At 37.9% G+C, this 14,266-nt stretch overlaps 1 protein-coding gene across 2 annotated transcripts in view; it reads left to right on the top strand.

The window, feature by feature from the left end:
• SPIRE1 (spire type actin nucleation factor 1) overlaps window positions 1-14,266 on the top strand; it is a 127,434-nt gene that overhangs the window by 42,662 nt on the left and 70,506 nt on the right. For both annotated transcript variants that reach the window (XM_057368954.1, XM_057368955.1), the window contains exon 3: window positions 13,028-13,261. In XM_057368954.1, the coding sequence (XP_057224937.1) occupies window positions 13,028-13,261 (234 nt within the window). The remainder of the gene's footprint in view (window positions 1-13,027; window positions 13,262-14,266) is intronic.

Below are 14,266 nucleotides of genomic sequence, written 5' to 3'. Positions count from 1 at the left end.
TTTCCTAGGTAGCTCAACCTACCCATCCTAGCTGTATCTATCATAACAAGTATTTGGYAAAATCAATGTTTATGGGTTAAAACTGGAGATTAGGGAATACAGTGTATTGTAAAAACACAGAAAAATTGTTAGAGGAMGGATTATATTACACCAAGCATTTTATCAAAATATATTAAATAGTTATGGCAAACAATCATGCAGTCTCTCCTTTTAAAGGCTAACTTTAGCTCTTCCAGTTAAAATAGACATTTCTTTTATGGGTAGGAATAGATCTGAAGTTTCTGCTCTGCTGTGCTTTCTTTTGGCCTGAAGCCAGCATTGATATCTGATAGCACAGGGTGCATCTGTGCAAGCACAGAATTGGGGTTTGGGTTGGTTCAGTTTTTTTGGTTAGGTTTTTTTTTTTTTTTTTTTCCTGAGCTGTTCAGGGAAATGTGATTTTTCCCAGCTAAGTCAGTTTTGTGAGCTGTCAGCCCACAGTGCAGCWCAAGCCCTGTGATGTTAGCAGGGGGTACATGGGGCAGGGAGGATGACACCCACCCACTCCTCAGGTTTGGCGAGCAGTGGCTGTTCCTTACAAGCAGCATTCTCTGAAATTGTGTCACTGCACTTTGTCTGACACTTGCTCGTGGTGCTGATCCTCACCAAAGGCTCCTGTTCCTTGGGAGGTGTTGCCTTCGCACGAGGTAACGTTTACGTGTCGCCTCCTGTTCCATGCAAATGATCCATGCAAAGGGATTATTGGAAAGAAAATAAAACCAGATTCTGCTGTCACTCTCTGCTATGGAATTCACAGATATAAATTGGTCAGTGCCACTTGAAATACTGAATGTTTGAGTCCCTGGAGGTAGCTGAGTAGATGTTCTTTCAAACTAATATAACTGAAGATTTTTATCTTCTTTGAGAGTATTGATGACTGCTCATTTAGTCAAAGAAATCYAGGCATGTGCTTGTAATACAATGATATTTTTCTTTTGTTCTTAATTTCTTGCTTTTGGGAAGCTACAAAATAAAGAGAACAAGTGAAAAAGATTCTCTGATGGAATCAAATGGATATCTCTCCAATCTAAGGACATTACTTTTGAGTAACTTGTTTCTTAGCCAGCCAGGAATGTTTTTGCTATTCCACTGGGGTTCCTATGGAAGTCCAGCAGAATTTAGTTTTATCTTTAATGGACCTGTTAGATTGTTGTTTGGTGTTTGTTTYGTGGTGTTTTGGTTGTTGTTGTTGGGGGTGTTTTTGTTTGTTTTCATTTTTAAGGAATCAATTTTTTTTATTGCCTCCAGGAAAGTTTTTCCACTTGTTAGAGAACTGTCTGAAAAAACAATCTTTTTTTCATTTTGATTGGTCTAGTAATTACCAGACAATTTCTGTTAGAGCTGTGATATGAACTGTCATGCTGTGTGTGTTAGAAAAGCTATTCCCAAAAGGGCACGTGGATATGTTAGGGTTTGTAAAATGTTAAAATCTTAAAGGATATTAAAAATAATTAGGGATACTTAATTAAATTAAGGATCAAAATTTAAAGCCACAGTGTCAAAARTCATTAAAACCTTGCTTTTTCCCCCATTTCTTAAGCTTCAAGACATTAATTCTCCAGAGTGTAGACTGGCAGGTATAATTACATTGGTGTAACAAGACAAAGGGATGATGCTGTCAGAATTTATTTCCTGTGAAGTTTAGAACAATCTGATATCCTCACCTCAGTAACTGTTTTCTCTGGCTACCTGTGCTACTTACATTTAAATAAACCATTCTTACATCTTGCTTTATATTCCCAAAGAAAAGCAGYTTTATGTGCTGCATTGCACCCAGCTGATAAGCCGAACCATTAGCCTCAGGCATGTACTTTTCCTCATTTTTCCTTCCTCTGTTTATAGGGAACAAAAGTCACACGGAAAATGGGATGATTAGGAGCACTTCCAGCTGTGTTTAAGTGTGTGTGCATGTCATGCAGAATTATAATTCAGWCTTGCACAGCACTTCTTATCCAAAGCTTTGGAAATGGGACAATATCCTCGTATAGCAGGTGGTAAAATKGTTGTAGGAGAGGGGAAATGACCAGTGTGAGGTTTCACAGGGAAAGAGTGATGAGGAAAACCCCGCAGGACAGACCTTCAGCCCCACACACATCCTACACTTGAAACTGGCTCCAGTACTGGATGGAAGAGGTAATGCCTGTGCTTTGTGATGTGTTTAGGAAGGGCAGTGCAGCTTGTTTTGCTGGGCAGGTTGGGGCTGTAAAGATGAGACTAAATTTAGGATTTGARGTCTTTGGCTRTGTGTGTCTAGGAAATTGSGGGGCRATTGTACTCTGACTTAGAGGTGCTGTGACAATACTTACCTGGACATTAGAAACCCTTAATTTTAGTTGATATTTTACTCCAAAAGTGTGATATTTTAAAAAAATCAGGAAACCCACCACAGTATGAAAATAATGCCTTGATTTACTTTTTCTGGGGAGGGTTCTCTTTTTGTCATTTAAAGGGCAGTAATGTAGTTAGAAAGACAGGGTAATACTGCAGCATTGTTTTCATTTCCAAAACATAATAAATCCAAATAGATTTATAATCCCTGTGTACCTGAGCTCAGCTCTATTCTTCACAAGCTGATGAGGAAGCTCTGGGGAGCTTGTGAATCCTTGATCCAGGATGAATTGTGCAGGACCGTATTAGAGCTCCTATGGATGTAACAGGTCACTCTGTCCTGGTGTTATCCCTTCCCCTGGCTACCATGTTACCTCAGATACACATTCTTACCTGCCTCTCTTTTCCCTGGCCTGAGCACAGGAGAGTGGCTTGTACAGGAATTTTAGCACATCCATTCCCATCCAGGGTCTCAGCATGGGAGAAACTCAGGATTGCCTCTTTTAGGCCTAAATTTATGAGAYTCAAGTTTCCCAGGCAGTGCAAGATGCACTAAATAGAGCAGAAAATTTTATGACAGGTTTTAGAGGCAGTAAATCTATTTAGTTTATATGCATACAGCTTTTTTTTTTGTGTTTAGTGTGTGTCCCAAGTGCCACTGCAGCTTACATAGGTAGAAGTGTTGGAATAATGGTTCCAACCCTCTCCACCAATGGTTTGATATTTAGTAACTTGGCTGCCACCTAAGCAGCTAAATAAGTTACCTGGATAATATCTGTATTCTATTCAAAGGTCAAGAGCTGAGCATTGTGGAAAATTTGGCTGGAAAATTTGGTAGAAGTTTCTGGAGACAGCCAGAGTCAGGAATTCTTTGGTTTTGTTGTGGTTTTTGGAGGTTGGTTTTGGTTTTGTCATTGTTGTTAGTTTGCGCTTTTTTTTTTAATCTATTTTTTTAAAAGCCATATGAATTTTTTTCAAAATAGCAAAATGCTTTTGACCTGTGACTGTAAGCAAATCTGTGTTATCATCACTGTACTAGCATACATAGATATTGCAATTATTGGCTGAGAGCAGTAAAACAATGCTCAGCAATTGTAATCCAGGAATATGGCTGTTCCATTAAGGATAATAAACTGTCACAGTTCAGCACTTTGATGACTTTGAGAGCTGGCAGGTGCTGGAATATCTTGTGCTAAGGCACTTCATGCCTGAGGTTATAAACTGCATGCTCTATATATCAATAGCTTTTATCTGTGATAGAGGTGTGTCTTAATATGGATTTCTTCTGTGGCAATTTCATTGTTCAGAAGAAACAGAAGTCTGTGAGTGACATTTCATAAATGGATTCTCTGGGGTATTGTGGCCCTAAGAGCAGGTGCTGAGCTTTTTGCTGAGCTTTCAGCCACACGTTCTGTTGCTCTTTGGTGCAGGGTAAATCAGCCTTTTGTGCTATGATGTATCTGAGTTTCAGACCTGAAAAGAATAATGTCAAGCTAGTGCCTTTTTATAGGTGGATAACTTGTCTACAGTTTCTATTTGTGCTTTTTTTGGAATTATTTTAGCAAATAGCAGTCTTCCCAATAAGRCCATGATGAGAGTTTGAAGGTTATTTTGCAGTAGCTCTTCTTGTTTGTTACTCCAAAATTTTATGTTCACTTAGGCATTCATATTTGGAGGAGTATTTGAGTGATTCAAATGCCTGTGTCCAATGTTGCTTTTTATGGGGAAGAGGATGTGGAAGAATATTCATAAAATCAAGAGCTTTGCAGAGGCTTTGTCAGCCTGCAGTAATATTTTGCATGGCATACTCAGAGATCATACATGACCTGAATGAATAACATGTCTGGCTCATTAGTAACTCCTTGGGCTCTCATGACAGTCCATGTTTCATAATCAAGATGTGTCTTTAGGTCAGGATGAAGTTTCCCTACACATATGACTAACAAAAAAAGCTCTCAGTAAGAGTCACATTTTTTAGCTGATGTGTGAATTGCCATCAGTTTCTTTGGGAAGGAGGCCTGGGTATGACTGAGTGACTTTTCACAAGGTAGCAGAGGTAGCTGTGCATGCTGTGTCTTAGGTGGCTGCATGATAAATGCAACATCCCATAGACATCTTTAAAGTTTCTCCTTCAGCATGGATGGAAAGGACAACCTTAGGGGAGCCTTGCCATGGATATGCAGTACCTCTAAGACAAGCAGTGTTACATTAGTATTGTTCTGTGTGTGAGTAATGAACACTCCAGTCATTAGCAAGGAGGAGCAAGTACCAGCCTTCTTTTGTGGCGCATCACTTTGGAAAGGACCTGTTGAGTGGTTACATTTGGGCTTTTTTCTTGGCATATTTGATTTTACACATGGAATCTTGGAATTAGGACAATTGGACTGATAAGAGAAGTCTGTTAGGAGGCAGAAAGACATATTTTTTGAGGAATGGAGGAAGACAGATTTGTGGAAAGCTGAAGTCAAACCAGAAGAGTTGTCATGCTCCTCACTCTATGTAAACTTGTTCAGGTGCTTCATCTGTCTGTGAAGTTTATCTGTGAAAGGTCTGAAATTCAGGCATAGCCCTGACAAAATGGTGAAACCAGCCTAACTTCTATAAAGTCTGGTGTGTGCTAAGATGTACATGGAAATGCAAAACATCAACTAATCAAGAATTTGTATTTAAAAGAATAGCTTTCATTGTACTGGTATTTTGTTTGCTTGGCTTCTGTAGGTGTTAATTTTGGGGAAAATAGGTGTGAGAAAGTTCTTGACTCAGAGGAGAACAAATGGTTTATATTGCACAGGTGTTTACTCTCTTTAATTTTTGGATTAATTAAATGGGGGCCAAGCCTGTAGCAGGCAACTGTGGTGGTTTAAATGAAGGCCATGTGGGAAGGCTGAGCAGTTCATAGAAAATGACTCTTTGAGCAGACTAATTGAACTGTGTAAATGTTTTGAATCAAAGTGATTTTGCACTGCTTCATGACTACCATAAATTGAAATGAATCAAAGCTCCAGTAAGCCCTTTATTATTTATCTTCTGTATCTTGTCTGACAGACCATGGGCAGGCGTGGAACATCAGCCAAACTTAAACCAGTCRCACACGAACTCTAAGGATCAGAGCTACTGAGTGAGACTCACTCTYCTTTGTGCCACTTTTCCTTGAGCTGTTTACTGCTCTCTCTCACTGCAAAGTCTCTTGCTGTAGTTAATCTGATRCTCTTGTGTTATCTAGATAAAGCTTTATTCGAAAGGCTGATGTGACAAATGGCARTTTCAGTCTCCTACACAATTTGAACCCACTGTCGTTTCTGTGGCCTGGTTATGTTTTTGGTAGKTAGTGGAAGTCTTTGCTCTTTCTGTTCCCTCACCTGGGGAGTTCACCTGATTGCTTTCTATTTCTATWAAAAAAAACTATAGGTTTAACTATGTTTTATCAAAAAATAAAAAAAAAGACAACAGAACTAGAATAGAAGATTGTGACATGGTTGGATTTTCTGTCTTTCAATTATGATAAGAAACATATTCTCCTTATTTAAATGGGATCAGGATAACATGACCTATATTTTAAACCCTGATATGAATTGAAGCATATTTATGGACTTTCAAATGACTTTCACCATCTGTGTCACCTAATTATTGCATCTAATTCTTTTATGAAGCTTCAGCCATTACTGGAGTCTCCACAGTTAAATTGAGGAGGTTTTATTTTGTTTTTCTCTGGGTATGAACTGTCACTTTGGTGAAATTCCTTCAGGTTGAATAAATTCTGTAGTAACAGAGTAACAATTTGTCATYATCTTAGGGATTATAATGTCTGAACAAAAGCTAGAAGAAATTGACAGTTGTGTTTCAGTTTTTCAATGCAGCAGATAAAATGTAAATTAAGACTGATGCAGTAGAATAAATTCTACTYTCATTTATGCTAATAAATTCTAGTTTTCCTTGGATTATGTCTACAGTTAAATTTCAACAACTAAAAACCATGTTTATAATTATCAGAACCTTTGAATTTGTTGGAAAGTTTTATTACACTTGATCCTTAATAAATTTACACTTACATTACTGCTGCACTCCTAGAGGCAACTGTGTCCAACAACATTTAACTGCTTCAATTTTCACATACTCACTTTTGGGGGGGAACAAAAGCCAAAAAAAAAGCTAGCATTCCCTTTGTATGTTTTAGGCTTGTTCTCTGTCTTTGATCAAAAGTTCTTGTACTGAATCTCTATATTTTACACCAGAATAGTACAAAGAATTCAGTAAGTAGGTCTCTCTGCCCACTTAGTGCATTCAAAGATTCAGGATATAAAACCATGTTGAAAAAGATCTCTGAATATGGTMGAGAAATTTTCTAACTCTGCATCTATCTAAACCAGACTGAATATCATTAAAATAATTTATTTAATTTTGAGACATATTTTTTTTCTATTAAACTCAACATATTCAGATTTTTTTTCTATGTTTTCAYTACTGCTTTGACTTAAAATGCAAGGCCCGTTTTATTGCAGAAAGCAGTACCTTGTTATTTCAGTTGCAAACCAACATCACCCAGAAGTTAAATAATGCTGYATCTTATGTCTATATTCTTTAGAAATGAGTGATTAATTTGATTCATTGGAAGTAGTCCAAATCCTTGCTGCTTTCCTGGAAGCACTTGAAAGTTTTTTCACTGTTCTCATTTGACAGTCTACTGCAAGTTGCTCTAATTTAGTGAAGGTCATATTTAAATTTAGCAGTGTGCCCTGCCATTAAATATGGGTAATGCTGCCCCATTTCCACTTGGGACTGCTCTGGTGAAAACTACATTAATGTATCCAAGGTTGCAGTGAGAGCAGCACATCTCTCATAGCGTCCTGTTTAGAYGAGTGAAGCCTGAAAAGACAGGTTATAAATAAAACTCCATAGACTGGTGTCTATAGAGCAGGTATTGGTTATTGCAGCGCTGGAAGTGAGGGGGATATTTCCACCTAACTCACCCCTCTTTGTTAAGTGTTGTGTCTTATTTATATAATAAATATTGTTTAATATTGCTATGCAGCACAACATAATCATAAATGTGTTCAGAACTAATTTACATAAGGTTACCTCATGATTATAAATTGTTTTTCTTTTATTTTTACATGGCTATAAATAGTTCTTCTTTACTGTGATTGTGATTCCCCAATTAGGTGGTCTTGGAGGTCTTCTGTGATGGAGGCTCACGGTCTTCTTCACRTCTGAACTTTTCAACTTTTCCTTCAGAGCATGAGCAGTTACCGTGTTCCTTGGATTTTCTGTATTTAATCACTCTAAATTCTTCATCTTGTGGCTAACTGGCCTTACAGTTGCCAATTTTTAATTAGTTCATCTTGCTGTTTCTAAATTAGCTATGTTTATCTATTTTTCAAGGTTATCCACCTAGTGAATTTTTGCTTACTTAAGCATTAAATAATTAGTTAACTACATGTGGCTRTTGCATTCTATTGGGAGTTATAATTCAGSTTATRTAARTATTAAAACGTTAGAAAACMGGTTATRTAAGTATTAAAGCATTAGAATTCAGGTTACATAGGTATTCTATAAATCAAGCTATATAAGCATCTTGTAACCTTGACCTAAGTTAATATGCATCACATGCTCTTCCATGAGGTGCTCCTGAGAGTTCTGTAGGGCCACTCGGGATGAAGTAACTAACCAAAAAAATGTACGTGGGCTTTTCCTAACTCTTTTATTTGTTCACTTTTCCTAAAAGCCTGGTCTTTTTCAGTTCCAGAATTGAATGCTGAAGAAACACCTAATTGCTTTTTTACAAATGGAAATGAAACCCAGAGCAAAAGCTTTCTTGCTCCGTCGCCTCACTAGAGAGGAACAAGTTGGTTTTAGACAGCATTTTAACATGCTGGTCCTTTGGACCGTATTACAGAATTTGAGCACAGATACTTGTGTTTGCCCCCTAATATGTAATAAAAAATGTAAGATACATCACTCTTGAGTTCAGGGGTGTCTGTGTCTAGGTTTATGCCATGTGTTTTGGTGTCAGAAGCACGGTGTGGAGCTCCTTGCAGACCAGTTTAAAGTCAGCATGAGGACAGGTTAGTCCATGCAGACTGACTTGGTGCTGCCCAATACCACGGGTGATGACAGAGGTGGTGAATTCTGAGCTCTTTTAGTACGAGGCAGAATGATTCTCCTTCATAAAGTATGTGGGAGAGCTGTGTAAAATCTAGAAGCATTTAAAAATAATTATTGAGCTGCACATTTTTAATAAGAAATCATTGGAATTCRTAAAAGACAGTGCAGTAGTAATGCAAATATGGTTGTGGCTGGTGGCCATGTCTGAGGCCCCTGTGGGAAGGTTCAGAGTTAGTTCACCTTAGGAGCTGGAGCCTTACAGTCTTTAATCCAAGTTAAGGGACATAAAACCTGAGTGGCTTTTGGAGGAAGGGAGAATTTTAGGGAGGGATGGGGATTTGAGCTGAAAAGCAGTCTTTTGCTGCTGTAAGTACAAGCCTGTCCTTAGGCTTTGTTTGTTCAAAACTCGAGGCAGGCCTAGGAAGGGGATGAAAGCTCAGACAGTGCCCTATTGTGTGTGCCCTGAGACGTGGATTCTGCCTGTTCTCATCCACACTCATCAAGAATCAGGGAGATACACAGGCTGAGGGGGAAAAAGGATTGTTCTCAAAGTAAGTRCTTGCAATAATTGCACTTTTGCAAGTATCAGACCAGTAAGGTTCCTGTACAAAGGCTGTATGTTTGAAGGGTTCAAGAATGTGAAATTGGCAGAGTTCATTGGAAGAGCATAATTTGGGTGATGTGAAAGACCTGAAACACTAATGAAGCCCTGTCCAAGAGGCATGCCTTAATGTGTTGGAGGAACGTATACGGAATGGAAAGCTCTGGGCAGTGTTTGTGTATTACACAAATCTGAATAACTTGTTTTTGTTTTTCCCTCATGTGTAAAAGGAGTGTGCAGATGTTGTTTTTACATTGTTTTAAAAGCCCAAGTGTTCCAGCAACTTTATTGCAATCTATTATAAAAACACCATATAATAGGAGTTTGGACTGATGTAGAAACTGAAGGAATTCTCACGGTGGGACAAAATTGCCCTTTTACAAATTATTTCAGCACAGCAAAGTACAAGTTCAGTCTGTGGGAAATGTTTGTGTGTTGGRKTTTTTTTTGGTCTGAAGCCACGACTTTCAAAAGAACTTGATGAGAAGGTGCAAAGCATAATAATGCAGACTTCCTTGTTTATTTTTTAAGTTTATTTATCCACTGATTGATTTCCAGAGGTCAGGTCCTTTGCTGAAATTTAAATCAATCAGGAACAAATAAGATCTAAAATTCAAGGAGCAGATCTTTTTTTTTTTTTGTCGCCTGAATTGAGCAGCATTGTTTTTTGTTAGTAGTGATGACACTTATTTCAGTATTCTACAGTTGTTTTGGGGTGTCAGTGTGCAACTCTGGTTTAAAAAAGCTTTGCTAGGTCCATTCTTACCCGTGCTTTTCTTAATAGATCTCTGTTTTCACATATAAGTACTATATCAGTACTTGTCACTTGTTAGGTGCCAGAATTTTTTATTTTGGGTGAAATTGGCCAATAGTGCAGTTTAGAACCTGTGATTTCTGTGTAAATAATTGGTGCTTAAAAAAAAAATAATTTTAAAGTGACAGTCCCTGATTATCCCACTCAAAACGCCCACTTATTTATCAATTCATCCATTCAGCTGTAAAAAACTTTCCATTTTTTCRTTTGTATTTGATTTGGATTACAGGCAAAGGGACAGCACTCATGCATTGAAGCAGCAATCAATTGACTTTTATATTTTGCTTCTAGTTCTATAGACCTTAAAGTTTTGTTTGTSTGAAGTCGCATTTGTAGTTTTATGGATGGGAAGAAGCATTGACARTTCTGTGACTTTTGTTTGATATTCGTGTGGCAATTGTGTGGTTTAGAAGATCCTCAGTAAACCGATGCTACTGAAAGCGCTGAATGTTTTCAGTTTTAATGCAAGTCAAAGCAAAGTGACTTAGTTAAGTTCTTTGCTGCTTTGTCTTTCAGCAAGAAGAATCTGTGGTATGGACAGACACTGAGGAAATATGGTTTTGATCACGTCTCCTAAATAAGGAGCTGAGAGACTGAACTATGGCTCTGCCTTGGTGCCGTTGCAGGCTTTCGTGTTGTGTCAGCTTTGCATGTATTATGAAATTGGTTCATAGTACATAAAAATGTACAAATCATATTACTGAGCTGCAAAGCCCCACTGCTGATACATCAAAGAAAGCAGCAGCTGTCATCCAGCTTTAGCCAYGGTGCTTCTGAATGCTTAATCCTCTTCCCAAACAGAAGAAGGCAGAGAGAGTGCACTTTCTTTATCCACCCCCTCTTCTATTTTTTTCTAAGTTGGTAGCAAAATCCAGAAGCTGTGTTCAGCAGCCATCACTGCATTGCACAAGGCATAATTTTATTTCCATCTAATCTGGACATTTCAGTCCTCATGTATGCTAAGCCCTTCAAAATGTAGTTTTTATTAAAGTTAGAAATTATCACATTGTCTTTATTCCCAGGTGCTTAAAGTATCAAAATGATTATTCAGTTATACTTCATTTTCATTTCAGTCTCCTTCAAACTGGAATTAACTTGGTATTTTTGTTCCCTTTCGGTTGCTGTTRGGATTGTACTCAGAACCTGAGTTACAGGAAACACGTGTCTAACCATCAGAGTGAATATATTTTACATTCTGCGACTTCCATATTTTCAGATTTTTTTTTAGCAATGCAACTCTTACAAGAGAGTTATTACAAAAAAGCTTCTCTAAGAAGTGGGCAAGATATATTACAAATAAAAGTTTAATCTKTTAGAACTGTTTTAAGGGTCTCTATAGTGCAGTGTCCTGTCTCCAAAGTGGGTCACGGCACAAGKCAGGGGAGGGGGTRTGAGAACTGAGCAAGAAARCAGCAGAGCTTCCCTGGTGGTAGTYTTTGCTGTCTCAGTTGCATTTCCCAAGTCAGAAGCAGTTCTTTGAACCAAAAAAATTAAGGCAGGTTTTCTTGTTCACTAATTTGCCTAATCACTTCCCTTAACTGCATTTTTTAATAAATATGTGTAAACASTTTTCAAGGGAATAGCATGTGCAAAATTTTTATATTGAACCAAGGTACCAAAATTATTGGAAATAAGTTATAAAATAATTAGTTTTATGTGTTGAGTTTTAAATATTTTTTTTTGTTTACTAGCCACTGTCTTACTAAGTGACTTTGCACTGCAAAGTAATCCCAGCAGAGGAATGAAGTACACAAGTGTAAAGCTGTCAGACAACAGCAAGTTCATTAAATCGTCTGTCTRGATAAACTAATGGGAAATGATTTTAAGTCTTTGCTAACTTCCAGCCTCTCAGACCAAAAATACTTGGCTGTGCTGAAATAAGTAAGCAGCTAGAGTAAAATGTAATGTTTTAAGAATCCCTTTGTGTTGTCCTATTTACCCAAATAGAATTTCAAAACTCTGCAGTAAAAAAGTGTGTCAGCCAGGATCGTACCGAAAGGCAGATTAGAGAAAATGGCATTTGATRACAAGGTTTGGTATATTTAGAAATGCTCCTGTTATTAAAGTTGCTCCTGTGCCAGATACTCCTACACTGGAGTCTGCTAATTTGTGTGACATGCTATCTATCCCAACACACGAGGAAGATCAGAGATTACATGAATTAACTCCAGTCCTACTTCCGTTGTCAGACAAGGATCTTCCAGCAATGACATTACCTTCTTGTGGTTTACAATTGCAATGCCATTTTCTCTTCCCTTTTCATTAATACCCATTTTCAAACTCCTCAGTTTGAAATGCCATCTCTTTACRTCTTTAAGCTTCCAGAAGCTTCAGTATTGCTCATAAGGAAAATAATTCATGCCAAGAGAGAAAATGTGCACTCAGCATTGTGGGATGTTCATGGCAATCTTTTTCTAGCTCACAGTGAGCAAGAGGTCATTGGTTTGCTTTGACAGAGCACAAATAAGAAGCCTGAATTCAATGAAAAATTGAGGTACTACCTCATTACTGTGGAATACAGTCATTGGTAGTTTCAGTGGAATATGTGTGCTTCCACTAGCTGTAGAACAGGCAGAGGAGTTCTTGTGGGCTGCTGTCCCAGTGCTCAGTGGATCATCCACAGCCGTGTCCAGACATCTCTAAGGTCAAYGAAGAGACACAGAAACTGAAGGGCAGTTTCCAAGTGTCACTAAGCYGTGGGAGGAGGAAGGCATCTCATGTTAATTTTTTTTTTCTTTTAATTTCTTCCCACCTACCCCACAAAAAAAAGGTCATATAGTCTTTAAAAGTAATATAGTCTTTAMAAGTCTAGAGTAATGTTACTTTGAGCTTTGTTTTATTAGAAGGAAAAAGGGGAAATAATCTACAAAGGTCCTGCTTTGTTGTTAAATGATGAATTTTTATTTCAAATATTGAAATAAGAAAGTGGTAGGTATGTGGCATGATGTAGTCTTTCTTGTTCTATGCTGTATTACTCAGGTGCTCCTGTAGATATTAGAGGGTCGTTTTTCTCTTTGATTTTGTTGTTTATTGCCCTCTCAGTTGCTGAGTTTGCTATACAAACACCGTAAAAGGTTGTTCCTCGCTTGACCTATTCATTCATGTAAATGGCATTAATGTRTATTTCTTTTTTGCTTTTACAGGTTATTGAATCACTAGGGATTATTATATATAAAGCCCTGGACTATGGTTTGAAGGAGAATGAAGAGCGGGAATTAAGTCCTCCACTGGAGCAGCTTATTGACTACATGACTAATGCCACGGAAACAGATGGGAGTAGGGATGAAGGATATGATGCTCTGGATGAAGGAGTGGAGGATGAGGATGATGACAAAGAAGAAGTTGAGGCCATCCATTCCTATAAAGATGTCATGAAGGTACAGTAATGGGCAGTTTTTATGATAGTTCTGTCATTGAGAAAAACAACTCTATATTCTGTGTTATTGTCCTGTGTGATACTGGCTGTGTCATTTTCTGATTTCCCAGGTACTTCTGTAAAGTTTGCTTGTGAAAATGACATGCAGTGGCATTTCATGTTTGGCTGTAGGCAGCAGAAAATCCGTGATCAACTTTAGCATTGGATGTGCCATTAATATCACAATCTGATTTAATCCCTGCACTGGATAGTCAGCCTGCCAGTGTAAACATCTGTTGAATTACTTTGTGTACTCTTGGATCCTTCATGGTCTGTTTCAATTAATTCACCTTTTCATTAGCAGGTTGTTAGTGTAATTATTTCTTATCAGTTCCTGTGTTTGCCACCCTCCCCTTCTGAAGCCCAGGAGTGCTTTTATAAGAGTAGCTTATTTGTATGGAGTGAGTCAGGACACAGTATTTCCCTGGTGATCATTATGGTTGCATCTCTTGGCCTGAGTTGTGACATTTGGAAATACAACTTATGATTTTAATTGTGACAGGCTCTTTAATTTTATCTGGGCTCCTGTGAATAATAATTCAAAAGTATTAACCCTACATCTTCTAGCGAGTAGCCTTCTGTGCAAGTTTTAGAACCCAATATGCTCTTTGTACAAACAGAAGTATTAATAAGCTTGGTTAAAAAAAACCCCATTAATTGGTTTAACAAATAAATAATCTGAGAATTTAATACAGGCTGGAAAACATCATGCTAACTCATACCAGGGGATTGAAACGTTCATAGTACTTCTTCATAAATGCAAACCATGTCTAAGGACCAGAAGTTTAGTGCTCCACAGATATTAAGTGTCATGGTGGAAACTGAGACTAGAAGGATGTCCCAAATAGCCCATCAGGGCATATTAGCACTCAGGAAAAAGAYCCCACTGAAACCCTTCAATTCTGATGGGTTAACAGTACAGAGAAACTCTTAGAAGACTGGAGAGGGAGTAACTTCAAGATGCTTT

This window comes from Malurus melanocephalus, unplaced genomic scaffold, assembly GCF_030028575.1.
Source record: "Malurus melanocephalus ecotype Western Australia unplaced genomic scaffold, MMel_1.1 scaffold_99, whole genome shotgun sequence".
Lineage (NCBI taxonomy): Eukaryota > Metazoa > Chordata > Aves > Passeriformes > Maluridae > Malurus > Malurus melanocephalus.
Note: the sequence above shows the minus strand (reverse complement) of the source record. Positions and strands in the feature narration are given on the sequence as shown.